This window comes from Nicotiana tabacum, chromosome 18 (assembly GCF_000715075.1).
Source record: "Nicotiana tabacum cultivar K326 chromosome 18, ASM71507v2, whole genome shotgun sequence".
NCBI lineage: Eukaryota > Viridiplantae > Streptophyta > Magnoliopsida > Solanales > Solanaceae > Nicotiana > Nicotiana tabacum.
The window spans coordinates 115236721-115251230 of record NC_134097.1 but is presented as its reverse complement, the minus strand read 5'-3'; the positions used below and the strand labels follow the sequence as shown (position 1 = coordinate 115251230).

Below are 14510 nucleotides of genomic sequence, written 5' to 3'. Positions count from 1 at the left end.
AAACACTAGGCGTAAATTAAGCAAACTTTTGAAAAAGGAAAAAGTTGAAGAAACATGACATTTCGATTCGAAGCTCATTCAAACATCTTACTTGTTTGGACTTATATTCAAATAACTCATGAATATTAGCGGATAAACAAATATTAAATGGAAAACAATCTCATCAAATAAAGCAAGAAAATACTGAATGTGCAGAATTGACCAGGAGTCCACCAGAGCAAAAGTCAACTTTTCCAGTTGGGTCAAATTAGAAGGATAATATAGTAAATTAGTACTACTAATTAACCACTATTATTAGAAAGGTCAAAGGCCATAAGAAAGAATGTGTCTTCTAAGCCAACAGTAGTTGACTGGGCCAAATTGCTGACTTTTCATTCTTCCTCACTTATTATAAGTTTAGTCACGTTTCCAATGAGATAAATGAATGATTGAACCTCAAAGCCGTCTTATTTGTTAATTAATTTGATTCTACTAATAAAATCCATTTCCAATCCAGCACGTTCTCCACACGTATGTGTGAAAAAAGGGAAAATTTATAGGAGACTTTTTATTTAAGTTTCTTAGATGACATACCCGGGTACAATTATTAGAAAATAATTTTTTTTAATATTATGAATTCGTCCAAGGTATACTTAAAAATTAGGAACTATTATCATGACGCGCCACACCATCATGCCACATAGGTGCCACTTGCACTATCAGAAAAAGGGCCTATGGCAATAGTTATTTTAGCAGCGGTTAAACAACCGTTGCCATAGAACATCTATGGTAACGGTTACAACCGTTACAATAGCATTTAGGTGATATCAGCACACTTAAGCTATACAACCGTTGCAATTGTAAAACAACCGTGCCATAGATTAATCTTGCGCAACGGTTATATAAACCGTCCCAATAAAATTATCTACTGGAACGCTTTTATTGTAAAATAGGTGCTCTCCCAAATCCCTAAATCCAACACCAGTGATTTTAGCCATGTAAGTTATTTTGATGCCTTTTTTTAACTCTTCAATCTATCCATGGAGGTTGTCGAGTTGCTCTAGGGCTGGTGTATTTATATTTATATTGATTGCTGTAGGATTGCTCTAGGGCTGTGAATCTGAATTTTTTCTTGCTTTTTTTTTTTGTTAAATCAACTCAACTTACAGACATTGAAGCTCGTTATTGCTGACCATTTAGGATTCAAGAATTGTCAAGAACTTCTTTAATTTTAAAAGTTTTAGGACTGTGAGTCTTTTCAATTGGTAATAATGTGGTTGAGTAGGAATGGTTAAATTGATTTTGAATATCAGAATTTAGGATTAAGTACTGATTATTGTGATTTCCTGAATTTATTGTCTGCTGTTATTTTGTCGATGTTTAATTTTAAATTTGATTCCCACTCCATTGTTCTTGCTTGCTTGAGTAGAAATATTAAGTTTATGTTATCAGGTAACTGTTAACATAATGTGTCTGTAATACTGCATTATTGCTCTCATCAAAATTCCTTGTGGCTTTCTCCAACTCTTCCATACTGAACTGCTTAAAAGATGGGCTTGGTCCTCCCTTTTCAGCTCCATTGTAACTATTTTGGTCAGTACATTTAGCAGAAAGTAGAGTTAGCAGGGCAAATTTTTAGTTCATTTCCATTGCTATTGTAAACTAGTGATGATATTTTTTTCTACATTACCTACTGTAGATGGATCTGAAGAAGCACTGTCTGAATTCTTATTTGCATTATTCCTGTTGCGAAATGCGCAAAAGCATAAAAATAAAATTACTCCCAAGAGGACTACTGCCCCTCCAATTCCTTCTCCTATAGCTGCAAATGAACTTGCCATCCAAGAAAATCATCCAACTTTTTTGAACATTAATTGACACTTGTATTGATAATATGGACCTATGAAGAAACTTTCAGGTCAAAACTGCTGCTGAAAAAGTTGAATTTTTTCATAAAGATGAATATAAAAGTACCAACTTGAACTCCATTATCAAAAATCAGATGAAAGTGGTGGTCCTCTTGATTGGAGACTTATGTACTAGAAAAAATAATTGCTGAGGAAGGAAATGACAAAATCTTTGAGAAATGTCAAATAGTTGGTTTCAAGAATCCATTTGGGAAACAGAAACTATGCTGCCAATTTCCTTTATATTCAGACAACTCATTGGCTAATTTCTCATAATACCCCCACTTTCTTGTCCATGCATTTACACATACCAATATGTCATTCAAGAAAAGAAGCTCTCACCACAGTTGAAGAACCCCCTCTTTATATAACTAACAAAGAATCTCTTGTTTTTTTCTTCACTTTTTTCCTTGGCCTGTTGCTAAGTAAATATAAGAAAAAAGGGCTTAATATTTATAGTTTTCCTCAGATTCTGTCCTCTTTTTACACCAATTCAGTTAAGATTACATACCTTGTCAGCTGTACAAGTATTTTTTGATTTCCTTGTGTAGAAAGATAATTGGCATAAAGGTGTATAAGATTTCCCACACAGCAAGAATATCTTATAACCAAGATAAAATCTTTCACTACTAGGAGTACTGTACTTATTTTATTCATAGTGGAATTCTCTGTAATCTCTTCTAGTGGTCTACAAACAATGACTTTCTTTATTTCTTTCTTGCACTATGCATATTGGGTTGGAAAAAAGAAGAGCTTTTAAGGAGGCTCAAACTGTTTTTTTCCCTTCCAGTTATGTTCCTTTGGTGATTACAAACATCACAAGGAAATGCTAACCAATAGTTTTAATCTAGCTTGTATGTTCCTTTAATGATTGGTTTAATGAAGAAATGGTAATATAATGGTCAACTCCTTGCAAATATGATTAACATAGAACCCTCTCTTACACAAAGTGGAAAGTAACTTTTGGCCATTGGTAGAACACTCATCTATAGATTAAAAGCATTATCTTGATTTTTATAACATTGCCTTCTGCTATTACTTGGATTCTGATAGCTTCCAATAGTACATAAGTTCCATAAATTGTTGACATGACTATTTCAACATCTTTATCAGCATAAACTCCTTTGAGTATAATTAGTTTGTTTTTGTATCTAAGGCAAAATTATTTCTTGTTCTCTTTGCTCGAATGCTCTCTAAGTAATCCCTCTCTGATGTCATTTTTTTGTTTTTGTTTTGCATGCTCCTCCTTGTTGAACTATAGAACCTTCTTTGGTGGTATAGATATTATTAGCTGAGAGAAAATTTATTTCTGGTAGCTGAGGAGAAATCATTGCTAGTAATTTAGGGAACACCCGCTGCTAGTAAGTTTTCTTAATTTAAATTTTTGGTAATTAAATTTGTGTATTTAGAAATGGATTTGAATTTGCTGCTTCTGTTTTTGCTTCCTATATATAGTGTTGTCTGTGTTAAAGTAGGTGCTTCATTTTCTCTTGATGTTCTGCTTTGGCTTTTTCTTGATTTAAAGAATATTGTGTTGTTGTGTATAGGATCAGTCTGCTTATGATATGTCAGTGTCAAACTGCTAAAACTTTAGTTTCCTAGGAAATCATACAGTTTATTCCATTACAAAGATTTATCTAAGACTTAATTAAACAGCACTAGTTCATGTTAGTATTGCGCTTCACTCCCATAGTGTTGTTGCATGCACCATTCCCTTCACTCCAGGGAAAACAAGCTCTTGTAATTTCAGTGGTTTCCCTAGTTGTAATATGGGTGATGTTCATAGCATTACTGTCTTTTTATGTGTAGTTTTTCTCTTTACACCTTCTAGTCAGATCATATGCCGATGAGTTGAGAATCATAGCAGATTCCATTTGCATCCAAATATCACCATCATTAGTACAAATCTTACCAACACTTTTTGATTGCTGTTTGTTATGCCCTTCTTCACACTTCTAGTTGTGTTCCTAGCTGGTCCATACAAAACGAGAAATTATTACTACTAATGATCATATTTCAGCCACGGACAAGCCTCAATCTGGAACCTTGGATGCCAGATATGAGCAGTTAAATCACTCATCCGATGCAAATGCATCTCCAAAAAATGGAGTTGTATAATCACTAGTCCCGAATTCACCCGCCTAAGAGTCCCCTGTCTCAACCCTGCCCGCGGCTTTTTCTTGCATTGTTCTTCTTTTTTGATTAACCCTTTTCATCAATTTGTATCACTTAGTCTGGAAAATCATATTCAAGCATCATTCCAAAAGCTCAGTTTTATAGATGGTCAGTGCTTCTCATTAATGCTCTCTGGTTTTACTGCCATCAACCTATCACTTTCATACAACTGACTCTTTTCACTTTAGCCACACTAAGCCGGAGTCCTTATTGCTGAAACTGTAGATCTACACATGGTAGGGTCACTACTTTGAAACACAAAGTGAACAAACAGCCTTCTTTTATACTTCTGCTTTAATTTCATATACTTTCGTTTGTATCTTAGCAGTATGAAGTTACTCAATTGATTCTATTGTTTGTGTTCAAGTACTTCTTGGCTCTCATGTGTATCTAATTTTGAACAGAGGAAAGCAGATCATGAATCAGGAAGGGCGCTCAAGTAAAAATAAAAAATTAACAAAATGCATAGTAGCTGGATCACTTGCATCTTTGCGAAACCTAAAAGTTTCGTCATTGAAAACAAACAGAGTTATTAAAGCTCCAAGGTCACTGTCTCTGCATTCTACTTCTACACCAGCATAAACAGTACATGAGCAAGTGCAACAAATGCCACTGAACTCTACACCTTCAGCATCACAAGCAGTGCATGAACAATTGCAGCATTCTACTTTTGCACCAGCACAAACAGTACATGAGCAAGTGCAACAAATTCCGTTGAACTCTACCTCTCTTGCATCACAAGCAGTACGTAAACAATTGCAACAACTACCACTGGATTCCACCCCTGGTACTTCACAAACGGTACAAGAACAAGTTGAGGATTCTTCCAATCATGAAACAAACGAGCAATCTGAGGAACAAGGCAAGAACATATAGATTTCAATCGTCAAATTCAATAACGTAATGACTTTCGATGATTATTCTTACTTCATATTTATGTAGGTCCTTCTGCCGAAAAATGAAAAAGAGGAAAAACTCAGATGCAAAGTGTTCATGGTAGGAAAGAGCGCAAGAAAATTGTGCTAAATGAGAACAATCAACCCATAGATCCTACTGATGATGATGTAAATGAGTTGGGTAGCTTCCTTGGTACATTGGCAAGGAATGCGACCTTTTGTCCTCTTAATGTATTTGATTAGAGGAAACTTGAGACAAAAGAAGATATGTTATGTCATGGTTTGAAATTCGCAATATTCAATAGGTGTGTGTGGATATTTCATATTATTTACACCAACCTAACTGCTCTAAATTTGTAGGGAAAATATGACATTCATGAAGGTGCAAAAAAGTCGGTTTTTTAATCAATTTCAAATGCTTGGAGAAAGTACAAAAAACAGTTATATAAAGACCATTTTGAACACTATGAGAATGACGAGCTTCGAATGGAGAATAGGCCGATTGATGTTCCGGATTCTCAATTTAGGGAACTTCTTAGATATTGGAACTCTGATACCTACAAGGTAAAACTGAATATTGTCCTATGATTTGCTTAAAATGTCTAATTTTTGTTTATTTAGAAATCATGTTCTTAGGCGAGAAAGAAATGGAATGAATAGTTTGCAATTCATTATACATTTACATGTTGTAGATGTTTCTGTGTTCAGAAAGGGAAGTTATAACTTGGTGTTCAGAATTTCAACTTTCGCTTTCTCTACTTGTTATCATTTTAAAATGTTATTTCTATAGACAGTTGTCTAAAGTAACTTGCATATAAGTAGCACTTGACTAGTAATACAGTTTATTTATCTCTAGATTGTAATTTGCGCTTTAATTAAGAACCAGATGTACCATTTTTTAATTCTCTAAGACTGACATACAAAGAGTCAGTATGGTGGTTGTTCAAATATAGAACATGTTATCAACTGCTGCTTTAATGGGAATGACAAGCAAATGATCTTTTTGAGGAAGATAAATTAATGGAACTAGGGGGAGAGTAAGCACTAAGAAGCAAAGAGGCTCAATTTGATCTTTTAGCCCAAGTGTACTTTGGCTTCCCCTCTGCAGGTCTCTATACTGTTTATTTACCAACAAAAAAAGTACAACCAAAGTGCTAAATCCTTGGTTGATCTGGTAAAAATTCCATTAAGAGGATAAAATATTGCAAACTATTCATTCCATTAGGTTGTGCTTATTCATTTATGACGAGAGAAAGAAATGTTCGTTTACACTTGACTTTACAGAAAATAAAAGAAACCAACACTGAGAATCGCAAAAAGTTGAGATATCCACACACTGCTGGCAAAAAAGGTTTTGCTAGAATATGCAAGGCTTGTATTTTTTTTTCTTATTATTCTTTTAAATATGAACTTGCTAGCCATAATCTAAACTATTTTATACCACTTTTTTATGTAAGCAGGAAAAAAAGAAAGAAACTTCTGAATCTCTATCAAGTAAGGACATATTTGTGGCTACAAGAAAAAGAAAGCCCGATCAAGTATACAAGGCCTCATATGCGGATACTCTTAATAAAATTGTACGAGTTACTAATTTAAAGTTTGTTGATATCATTTGTCTGTTATTAGTTATTGGCTCAATTTTATATACTTACTAATCTAAAATTGACTCAATTTGATCTTGTAGGCTGAAATGGATAGAATACAATCAACACAAGAAACTGAAGATGACAGTCAATCAGTTGATGCGTTTGCGTCCATCATGGGACCTGAGCATCCAGGACGCCTAATATTGTACGGACGTGGGGTTACCAAGACTTCCTTAAAAACAAAAGTGGGAGATATTGGAACCTCTTTAAGTTCTATTGATGAGATGCTGCAACAAAAAATGGTGGAAATGGAAGAAAGGATGCAACAAAGAATGTGGGAAAAGTTTAATGCACAAAAAGATGCCATGGAACTACAAGTTGCAGTTAACATCATTTCACAGCTTAAGCGTCTGAATCCAGATTTACAGGTTGATCCCAACATACTAGTTTTCAATGCTCGTTCACCTGGTGATGTTTTTCCTGCACAATAAGCTGTTGTGCAACTAATCAATTGTCTATCTACTGGGAGTAATAATCGAGGTTAGTACGTACTCTTCGCCTCCTCCTCCTCCTCCTCCTTCTTCTTCTTCTTCTTCTTCTCCTTCTGTTTCTTTTTTGCTGCCACTGCTCTCTCTGATAAGGCATAGTGACTGTTTGATGGGAAATATTTTGGTAGTAGAGCTGGAAATATTTTTGATAAGTAGTAGAGCGCAAATTGGTGTGCTCACGTGAAAGTAGAGCGCAATTTTATATGCTTCTGATTGGTGCTCCAATCAAAAATAAAATAAAAGTCTCCTGCTTAAAGTTCCCCTCCTTGTCTTCATTTATAAGTTATTATTATATTAATTGTGTTTTTGGTATGTGCTATCTCAGTATTTGTTTGATATAGAATTCATTAGTTGCAATTTAGGCTTCATGTTTGAGAGTCAAATTAATTGTCCTTGGTCATTGACTGTGAGCTGCAATTTGAACACTTGCCTTGCAGTGCTTATCTGTCCTCGTCGTACTTGGTTGGCATCACTAGCATCAAATTTGGAATTATGTTATTTAAAATAGAGTTATGTCATGTTCACATGGATATGTTAAAAAGCTTCCGATTCCACGTCTACCATTGTTCTTGTCATCCCAACAAGATGCTAATATTTCAAAAACTCAACATAGTATTTGAATGCTCAACTTCTATATATGTAGTAGAAAGATGATCAGTGCTCAGTTTAATTGATTTTGCAATTGATCTCTCTTTTTACATGCATGCCAAACTCTGTTGCTTTACCTGAAAGGCTTATTAGGACTGTTTTGTGGGAGAAATATAGGCGTGTGCATGGGCTTTTTTTACGGTACAGTGTGAGAATATCGAAGCAGAGGTGATCCTAAAAAGAGTTGGAAACATAACCTCTTGGCTATTTTATATTACAACAAATTATATTCTTTAAGAGATATGACATGTTGTGTCTAGTATACTTCAAAACTGCCTGTTTTAAGTGCTGAAATGTTAGAATTTTCTCAACTTACAAAGTTACAATTAGAAGAATGAAAGGGGAGATGCAACCAATCCATTCTCTACTTACAAAGTTACAATTAGAGAAAATTCTACTATACCCATTCTTATTTAATGACTTTATTTATTCTCTTTTGTAGGTGGAGCAACTGAAGAAAGGAAAGATGGAGAAGGTGAGCAACTGAAGAAAGGGAAGATGGAGAAGGTGAAGATCTAGACCTTACTTAAGAAGAACTTTGAGTTGTTGTCGATATTCTTGGAGTCTTTTGTTATAACATTTGAAACTTTAACTTTTGAAGTGTTGAACTGTAAAACTTATGTAATTGGGTTAAAACATTTTGTTATTATCGTTATTCTTAAATTATTGGACATGAAAGATTATGAAGTGTTTTATCTTTTTATTATATAATTTCTAGGTTATAATTATAAATATTTCCAGGTAGTAATGTCAATAAAACGTTTAAAATAGCCTAATAGAACCGTTGCAATAAGCACAAATGTCGTTGCCATAGACATTCTAAATCGTTCCGATATGTCTTGCAAACCGTTCCAAAAAATGTGACAAACTGATGCAATTGGCAATTGAAACCGATGCAATAGAAACAAAACCGTTACGATAGCGTAATGAAACCGTTACAATAGTTGTAAATAAGCGTTGCAATAACATACATAACCATTGCAATAAACTATATTGTAACAGTTTCCAACCATTGCATAAACTATATGGTAACGGTTTTCAACCGTTGCATAAACTATATGGTAATGGTTTTCAACTATTGCAGTTGAAATGAACACTCGTTGCTTCAGACAGAAGGAAAACCGTTGTGATAGCTGGATCTATAGCAATGGTATGGTCAACTGTTGCCAAAACCGTTGTTGTATTGGCACGCGAGCGGATGTCACGGTCGTTGAATCGTTCCAATATATCTATGGCAAGGGTTGACCTATCAATTGCAACGGTTTACCTGCTGTTGCCATAGGCCTATTTTCCAGTAGTGTTGGCATATATTTTTGCTATATGGAATGGTTACATAAGTTAGGGACTAGAACTTGGTGGAATATTCTAGAACTATGGAGAATTTCCTTGGAAATGTTCTAGATATTTATGCATTTGTAGGAAGGTTCTAGAGAAATATAGAGGTTTCCTTTGGAAGACCCTAGAACTCTATAGAATTGTTAGGAAAGTTCTTAGAATAATCTAGATGTGTAGAATATTCTAGAGAAGGGACTTAGTTGTAAATATGGAAGGACTTGTAGAAAAATTATTATTTACATACTAGCCCCTAGGTGATTAGTATAAATAGGGGACATTAATTTGTAATTCATTAACCAAGCAAACAATTCAAGTTCTCTCTAATACAAAACTTCCTTTAACAATTATCTTGTGTTCTTTCTTCCATTCTCTTAGCGATCTTGAGTGTAGTAAGACTGACTTGACATAGCAAGATCGTGATAAAGTTGTGCAAGATCGTAAGCGAGTTGTCAAGTGCTGCACATGTACTTAGTTAACAACTAAGGACGTGACAATGTGGTATCAAAGCCAGGTTATGACTAAGGAATATTAGAAAGAATACAAGAGATTGCTAGAAGAAAATTTTGTAGGAACCATGGCCGGAATTACCAAGGGCTTGGTACTTGCAGAAGGTATCAACGCGAACGTCCCTAAAGGAAAGCAGTATGGTGGTGCATGGGCTGCACGCGAGGTGGTAGACTGGCGGAAGCTAAGGGAGCTCCGACAGAGGCCACAATTCGGGAGTATGTACGCGAGTTCACTACCTTAATGCTGCTAATCTCGTCATTGTCCGAGGAAGATTTTCTCTTCTACTTCATGGATGGGTTGCAAAATTGGGCAAAGCATAAGTTAAGAAGACATCAAATAGCCAACGTGAACGGGGCCATCGGAGTAGCCTAGTCATTTGTTGACTTCAAGATAGAGCCTGCCAAGTCCAAAAAAGGCAACGCCGAGAGGGATAACGGAGATCATGATGTGGACAACGGGAAATGCATAGCCGAGGTATACAAGGGTAATGGCAAGGGGCCATCCCATAGCGGACAGAGATCCAAGAGAAATGATAAGGGGTCGGAAAATTGTAGGGAGTACGTGCCTAAGGGAGGGTGCTACTTCTGTGAAGGATCATATCGGGCAAGTGAATGCTCAGAGCTGGGGAAGCTTGCAACAATGACAGGGAACTTTGCTCAAGCACATAAGGATAACACAGGAGGACTGCCTGTATTGGAGGGATGCGCTTGGAATCTAAGCCGAAAGTAGGGGATTCCAAAGCCTATCTTAGCACCATGCAAATGGAGCATGGTGGCAGCAAGAAAAGTTGGACGGACATAGTTGAAGAGGATAGTAAGTTACAAAGTGATGGCATGCTATCGGACTCAGACGATGGACCAAGCAGAGGGTTCAAGTTTGCCAGTAAGGTTGGACCACGGAGGGCAGCAAAATAGGGAGTGGAAGCATAGACTTGATGCTTGAGAAGCGGCTAGACTTGGTTGAGTCATGGGAAGATTCAGTCCAAGAGCAAGGAGGGGCATCCGATGGGTGGAGGATGGTGGCCATCATTGCTAGCCATCCAAAATACAAACGCGTAAGAAGAAAGGTAGCTACTAGCTAGTACCTTGTGAAATGGGAGAACCACTTCATAGGGCATCATGGCTAATGGACAAAGATCTCGGGTCCGAAACTTAAATAGTGCCAAAATTGGCACAAAATACGTTTCTACTGTTAAAAAAAAGTTACATAAATACATAAAATGCAGTATAATACTGCGTTTTACTTTAACAGAAAGTTAGCCGTTAAAGTTAAACGCAGTACTATACTGCATTTTATTAAAAAATTATTTTTTTAGGAAAACGCTGTACAATACTGCGTTTAACTTAAACGCAATATTGTACTGCATTTTCCTATAATATTTGGGCCCACTTCTACAGGACTGCAAAGAATTAATTTTTAGTGTAAAATGCAGTATTATACTGCATTTTACTCTGATTTTTGGGCTCACCAATAAGTGTTCTACGGATAACTGATATAACAATAACTCAAATACATAAAACGTGGTATTGTACTACGATTTACATAAAAAAAATCTGCACCCCAGGCTCGGACTTGCCTTTTTTAAAAGGCGTTTCAATTTTATGAAAATCCATTCAATACTTTCTTCAAACTTCCGTTCATACTTCTCTCTTCTTTTTATCAATCATTTTTTTATAATGTCTGAAGAGCCAAAAATAAGGATTTCATTATATTGGGAGGGTGAGGTTGTGCTGGAGAATAACTCTATGAGGTATAGCTCACCTCCAGAGTGTCATGTTAAATTGCCGCTTACAATGGAGTACGATAAATCGGTATCATTGTTACGTAAAAAAATGAGTGTGAGGAAGCGTTCAGTTAACCTTAAAGTAACCGGTAGATTTTCGTGTTCAGTGACTCCGCAGGGGTTTGCTTATTATTCTGAGTTTAACATCGAAGATGATGAAACTCTTAGAGATTTTTTGCGGATTCTGGATGAATACAAGGAATTTATTGTAATAAAATTGTTAGAAATATATGTCAAGATTGAAGACATTCCCAATAATGAGGGCGTGCATAGTAGGGATAACCCCCAGTCATCAGGTGGTTAATCTGGAGTAGTTTTTGTCGGACAGATTGTTGATGAAAGAGCTTGCCTTGATTTAAACTTTTCACCACCGGCGAATGAGCAGCCACAAATAATTTTTCGACTTTATATAATCCACAAGACGACTGATAAACTTCAATTTTTCTACGCTTTAGCATTGCTTATTTTATGTTTTAGTTGGATTTGTATTAACACTCATATTTTTCATAGGGGGTACCGTTCGGATATGAATTTTACAAGTTATGACCCCGCCCCTAGTTGGAATATGCGTAGTTCTGGCTTATTGGACCACGGTGGTCCATCCGGGAGTCTTCACCAACAAGAAAATATCCATCATGAAACGTCAAGACAGTACGACTTGTAAATAAAGTGATATAGCTATATGTAAAGTATTTATCTAGTTGGGTAACTTATCATTTTGTTCTTTTTGTGCAGTGAAAACGAGCTTCTTGATGTTCCTGACCTCACACAGTTGCCCATAGACGACGTATTGACTCGTGATTTGGAAGATGCGCAGAGTCAGGAAGATGATAGTGATTATGACAACAATGCAGATGAGTCTGGAGATGACACACCCTTCCCTGATGAGGGTGATGAGGAGGAGGAAGTGAATTTTGAACCTGAGCTAACGAGAGAGCATGTTCTTCCACCTCCCGCTAGACAAAGAGTGTACAAGTCCCACGTGCCATTTCATGAGCGGAATATTCCCTACCTTGATAATTTTCCAAGTATGCTGAACGTGGATGCCCTCACAAGGGATGATGATGAAATTCGGTCAGCAATATGGGATGAGTCTAGACCAGCGGTTCTGACAAAGGGCATGTATTTCCCCGATAAAGCTCGCCTAATTAAGGCTGTAAAAATCTACAGTGTAAGAGAATGCTGTGAGATGACGGTAAGGGAGTCAACTACGGAGGTATACAAGGCTGTATGTCGTAGAGACTTTATGGGTTGTCACTGGATGTTGCGTGCCAGTAAGAAGAAATCAGGTTTGTGGAAAGTGGGTAAATTTATTAGCACCCACAGATGTGAAATGGACACATTCAATGAGAATCATTTCAACCTGGATGTAGACTTGATTTCTCTTGTCTTTATTCCATATTTGGAAGTGTCCATTAAGTTCAAGATTAAAGAGTGTATTACAGTCGTCCACCAGGAGTATGATTGTACTATAACCAAAAGAAAGGCATATATCGGTCGCAAACGTGCCTTTGAACTTATTTATGGCGACTGGGATAAGTCTTTTTTCATCGCTGCCCAGGTACATGGCCGCACTGCAACACTTTAACCCCGGGACTGTTGTTGAATGGTGGCTTAAGCGGAGTCCGGATTTACCGGAATATATTTTCAACTATGTGTTCTGGTCATTTAAACCAGCAATTGATGGTTTTGTGAATTGTCGTTCTGTAATTTCCATAGACGATACTCATGTCTATGGAAAGTATGATATTAAGCTTTTGATTGCAGTTGCAGTAGATGCCAACGGACAAATATTTCCACTAGCTTTTGCCATTTGTGCCAATGAAAGCGAAGAGACGTGGACGCTTTTCTTGAACCACTTGAAGCAGCACGTTGTCAAACAGCGTTCAGGTATTTGTCTAATATCTGATCGACATGGTGGTATTTTAAGTTCTGTACGACACTTGCCTAAATGGTAGGAACCCTATGCGTACCACCGTTACTGTGTGAGGCACCTGAAGGCCAATTTTCAGAAGAAATATCCTGACAAAGCCTTGCATGACTTAATATAGATGGCTGCAACTGAGCACCAGCAGTGCAAATTTATGAGGCGCATGGAAGCGATCCGGCAGCTAGATCCATGAGCCTATACTTGACTGATGGGACATGAGCTTCACATGTGGACATTCAATGCTGATGGCGGCAGAAGATGGGGAGCCCTAACTACAAATGTGTCGGAGTCATTCAACAGCTTGTTGAAGTCTTCCCGTGGATTGCCTGTCACTGCCATGGTCTGCATGACATTCGAACAGAGTGTGGAGAGGTTAGTTGAAAGGCATGGAGCTGCATCGGCATTGATGGATAGGGGTGTTCAATTTATGGCAATACCCATGAGAAGATTTGAAAGGTACAGGAGGCTAGCACATTGGCATTCATTTCTACAATACGATCATGACCGGGGTATTTTTGAAGTTAAGACCGCTATCCGCGGACACCGTGGGAATAATCTACAGACGGTGAATGAAGCCAAAAGGTTATGTTCATGTGGGAAATGGACCATCTACCACATGTCGTGCGCACATGCATTGAAGTGCTTTCAACAAGTTGGTTTTGGGGCAACCAACTATATTGATAGGCAATATAGTGTTGTTGCAGAAAAATTTAATATGTAAAGCGCGGTATAATACTACGTTTTATTGAGTTGTCTTGTCGTTCTGAAAAAGCTGAAAACCATGTGAAAAAGTAGTTTCGTTTCAGAGAAATTTAATATGTAAAGCGTGGTATAATACTACGTTTTATGTGAAATCTTGCCTATAAATAACAGGCGCATTCTAATTATTTTTTGTGCTTAACAATAACCAATAGCAAATATTTCTATAAAACTAAAGTTTCTCTTTAAGAAATGTCTCAACAACCCCTTTATGTCCCAAGGTGCTATTGTGGAGAAAAATACAGTTTGTACAATTGGTGGAAAGAAGGTGGACGCCGCTACTGGGCGTGTATGAAAAAGTTTAATAGGCAACCCGACGAGCCTACATGTGATTTTGAGGTATGGATGGATGAACCATGTGAGCAGAAATACTACAAAGAGAGAATTTATGATTTTCATAATTTGTGTACGAGGCAATGGGAAAGAGAGTGCAGAACCAACCAAGAAATTGAGGAGT

At 36.9% G+C, this 14510-nt stretch overlaps 1 protein-coding gene across 2 annotated transcripts; it reads left to right on the top strand.

The window, feature by feature from the left end:
- Positions 1-4783: 4783 nt before the first annotated feature.
- LOC107763825 (uncharacterized) lies at positions 4784-8423 on the top strand. 2 transcript variants are annotated; one of them, XM_016582323.2, is made up of 5 exons: positions 4784-4923; positions 5004-5521; positions 6418-6534; positions 6642-7083; positions 8182-8423. In XM_016582323.2, exons 2-4 carry the CDS (start codon positions 5444-5446, stop codon positions 7032-7034), a joined length of 588 nt encoding a protein of 195 aa, XP_016437809.1. In that variant the 5' UTR covers positions 4784-4923; positions 5004-5443; the 3' UTR covers positions 7035-7083; positions 8182-8423. The 2 variants fall into 2 exon arrangements, 1 of the variants encoding a protein (XP_016437809.1); XR_012702243.1 differs by having other exon boundaries at positions 4911-5521; positions 6642-7907.
- The last annotated feature ends 6087 nt before the right edge of the window (positions 8424-14510 follow it).

Excerpts from the sequence above, each read along its gene's own strand:
- LOC107763825 (XM_016582323.2), top strand. The coding sequence starts at position 5,444 with ATGGAGAATAGGCCGATTGATGTTCCGGATTCTCAATTTAGGGAACTT. Across the intron at positions 5,522-6,417 it reads GGAACTCTGATACCTACAAG|GAAAAAAAGAAAGAAACTTC; the intron begins GTAAAACTGAAT and ends TTATGTAAGCAG. Across the intron at positions 6,535-6,641 it reads CGGATACTCTTAATAAAATT|GCTGAAATGGATAGAATACA; the intron begins GTACGAGTTACT and ends TTGATCTTGTAG.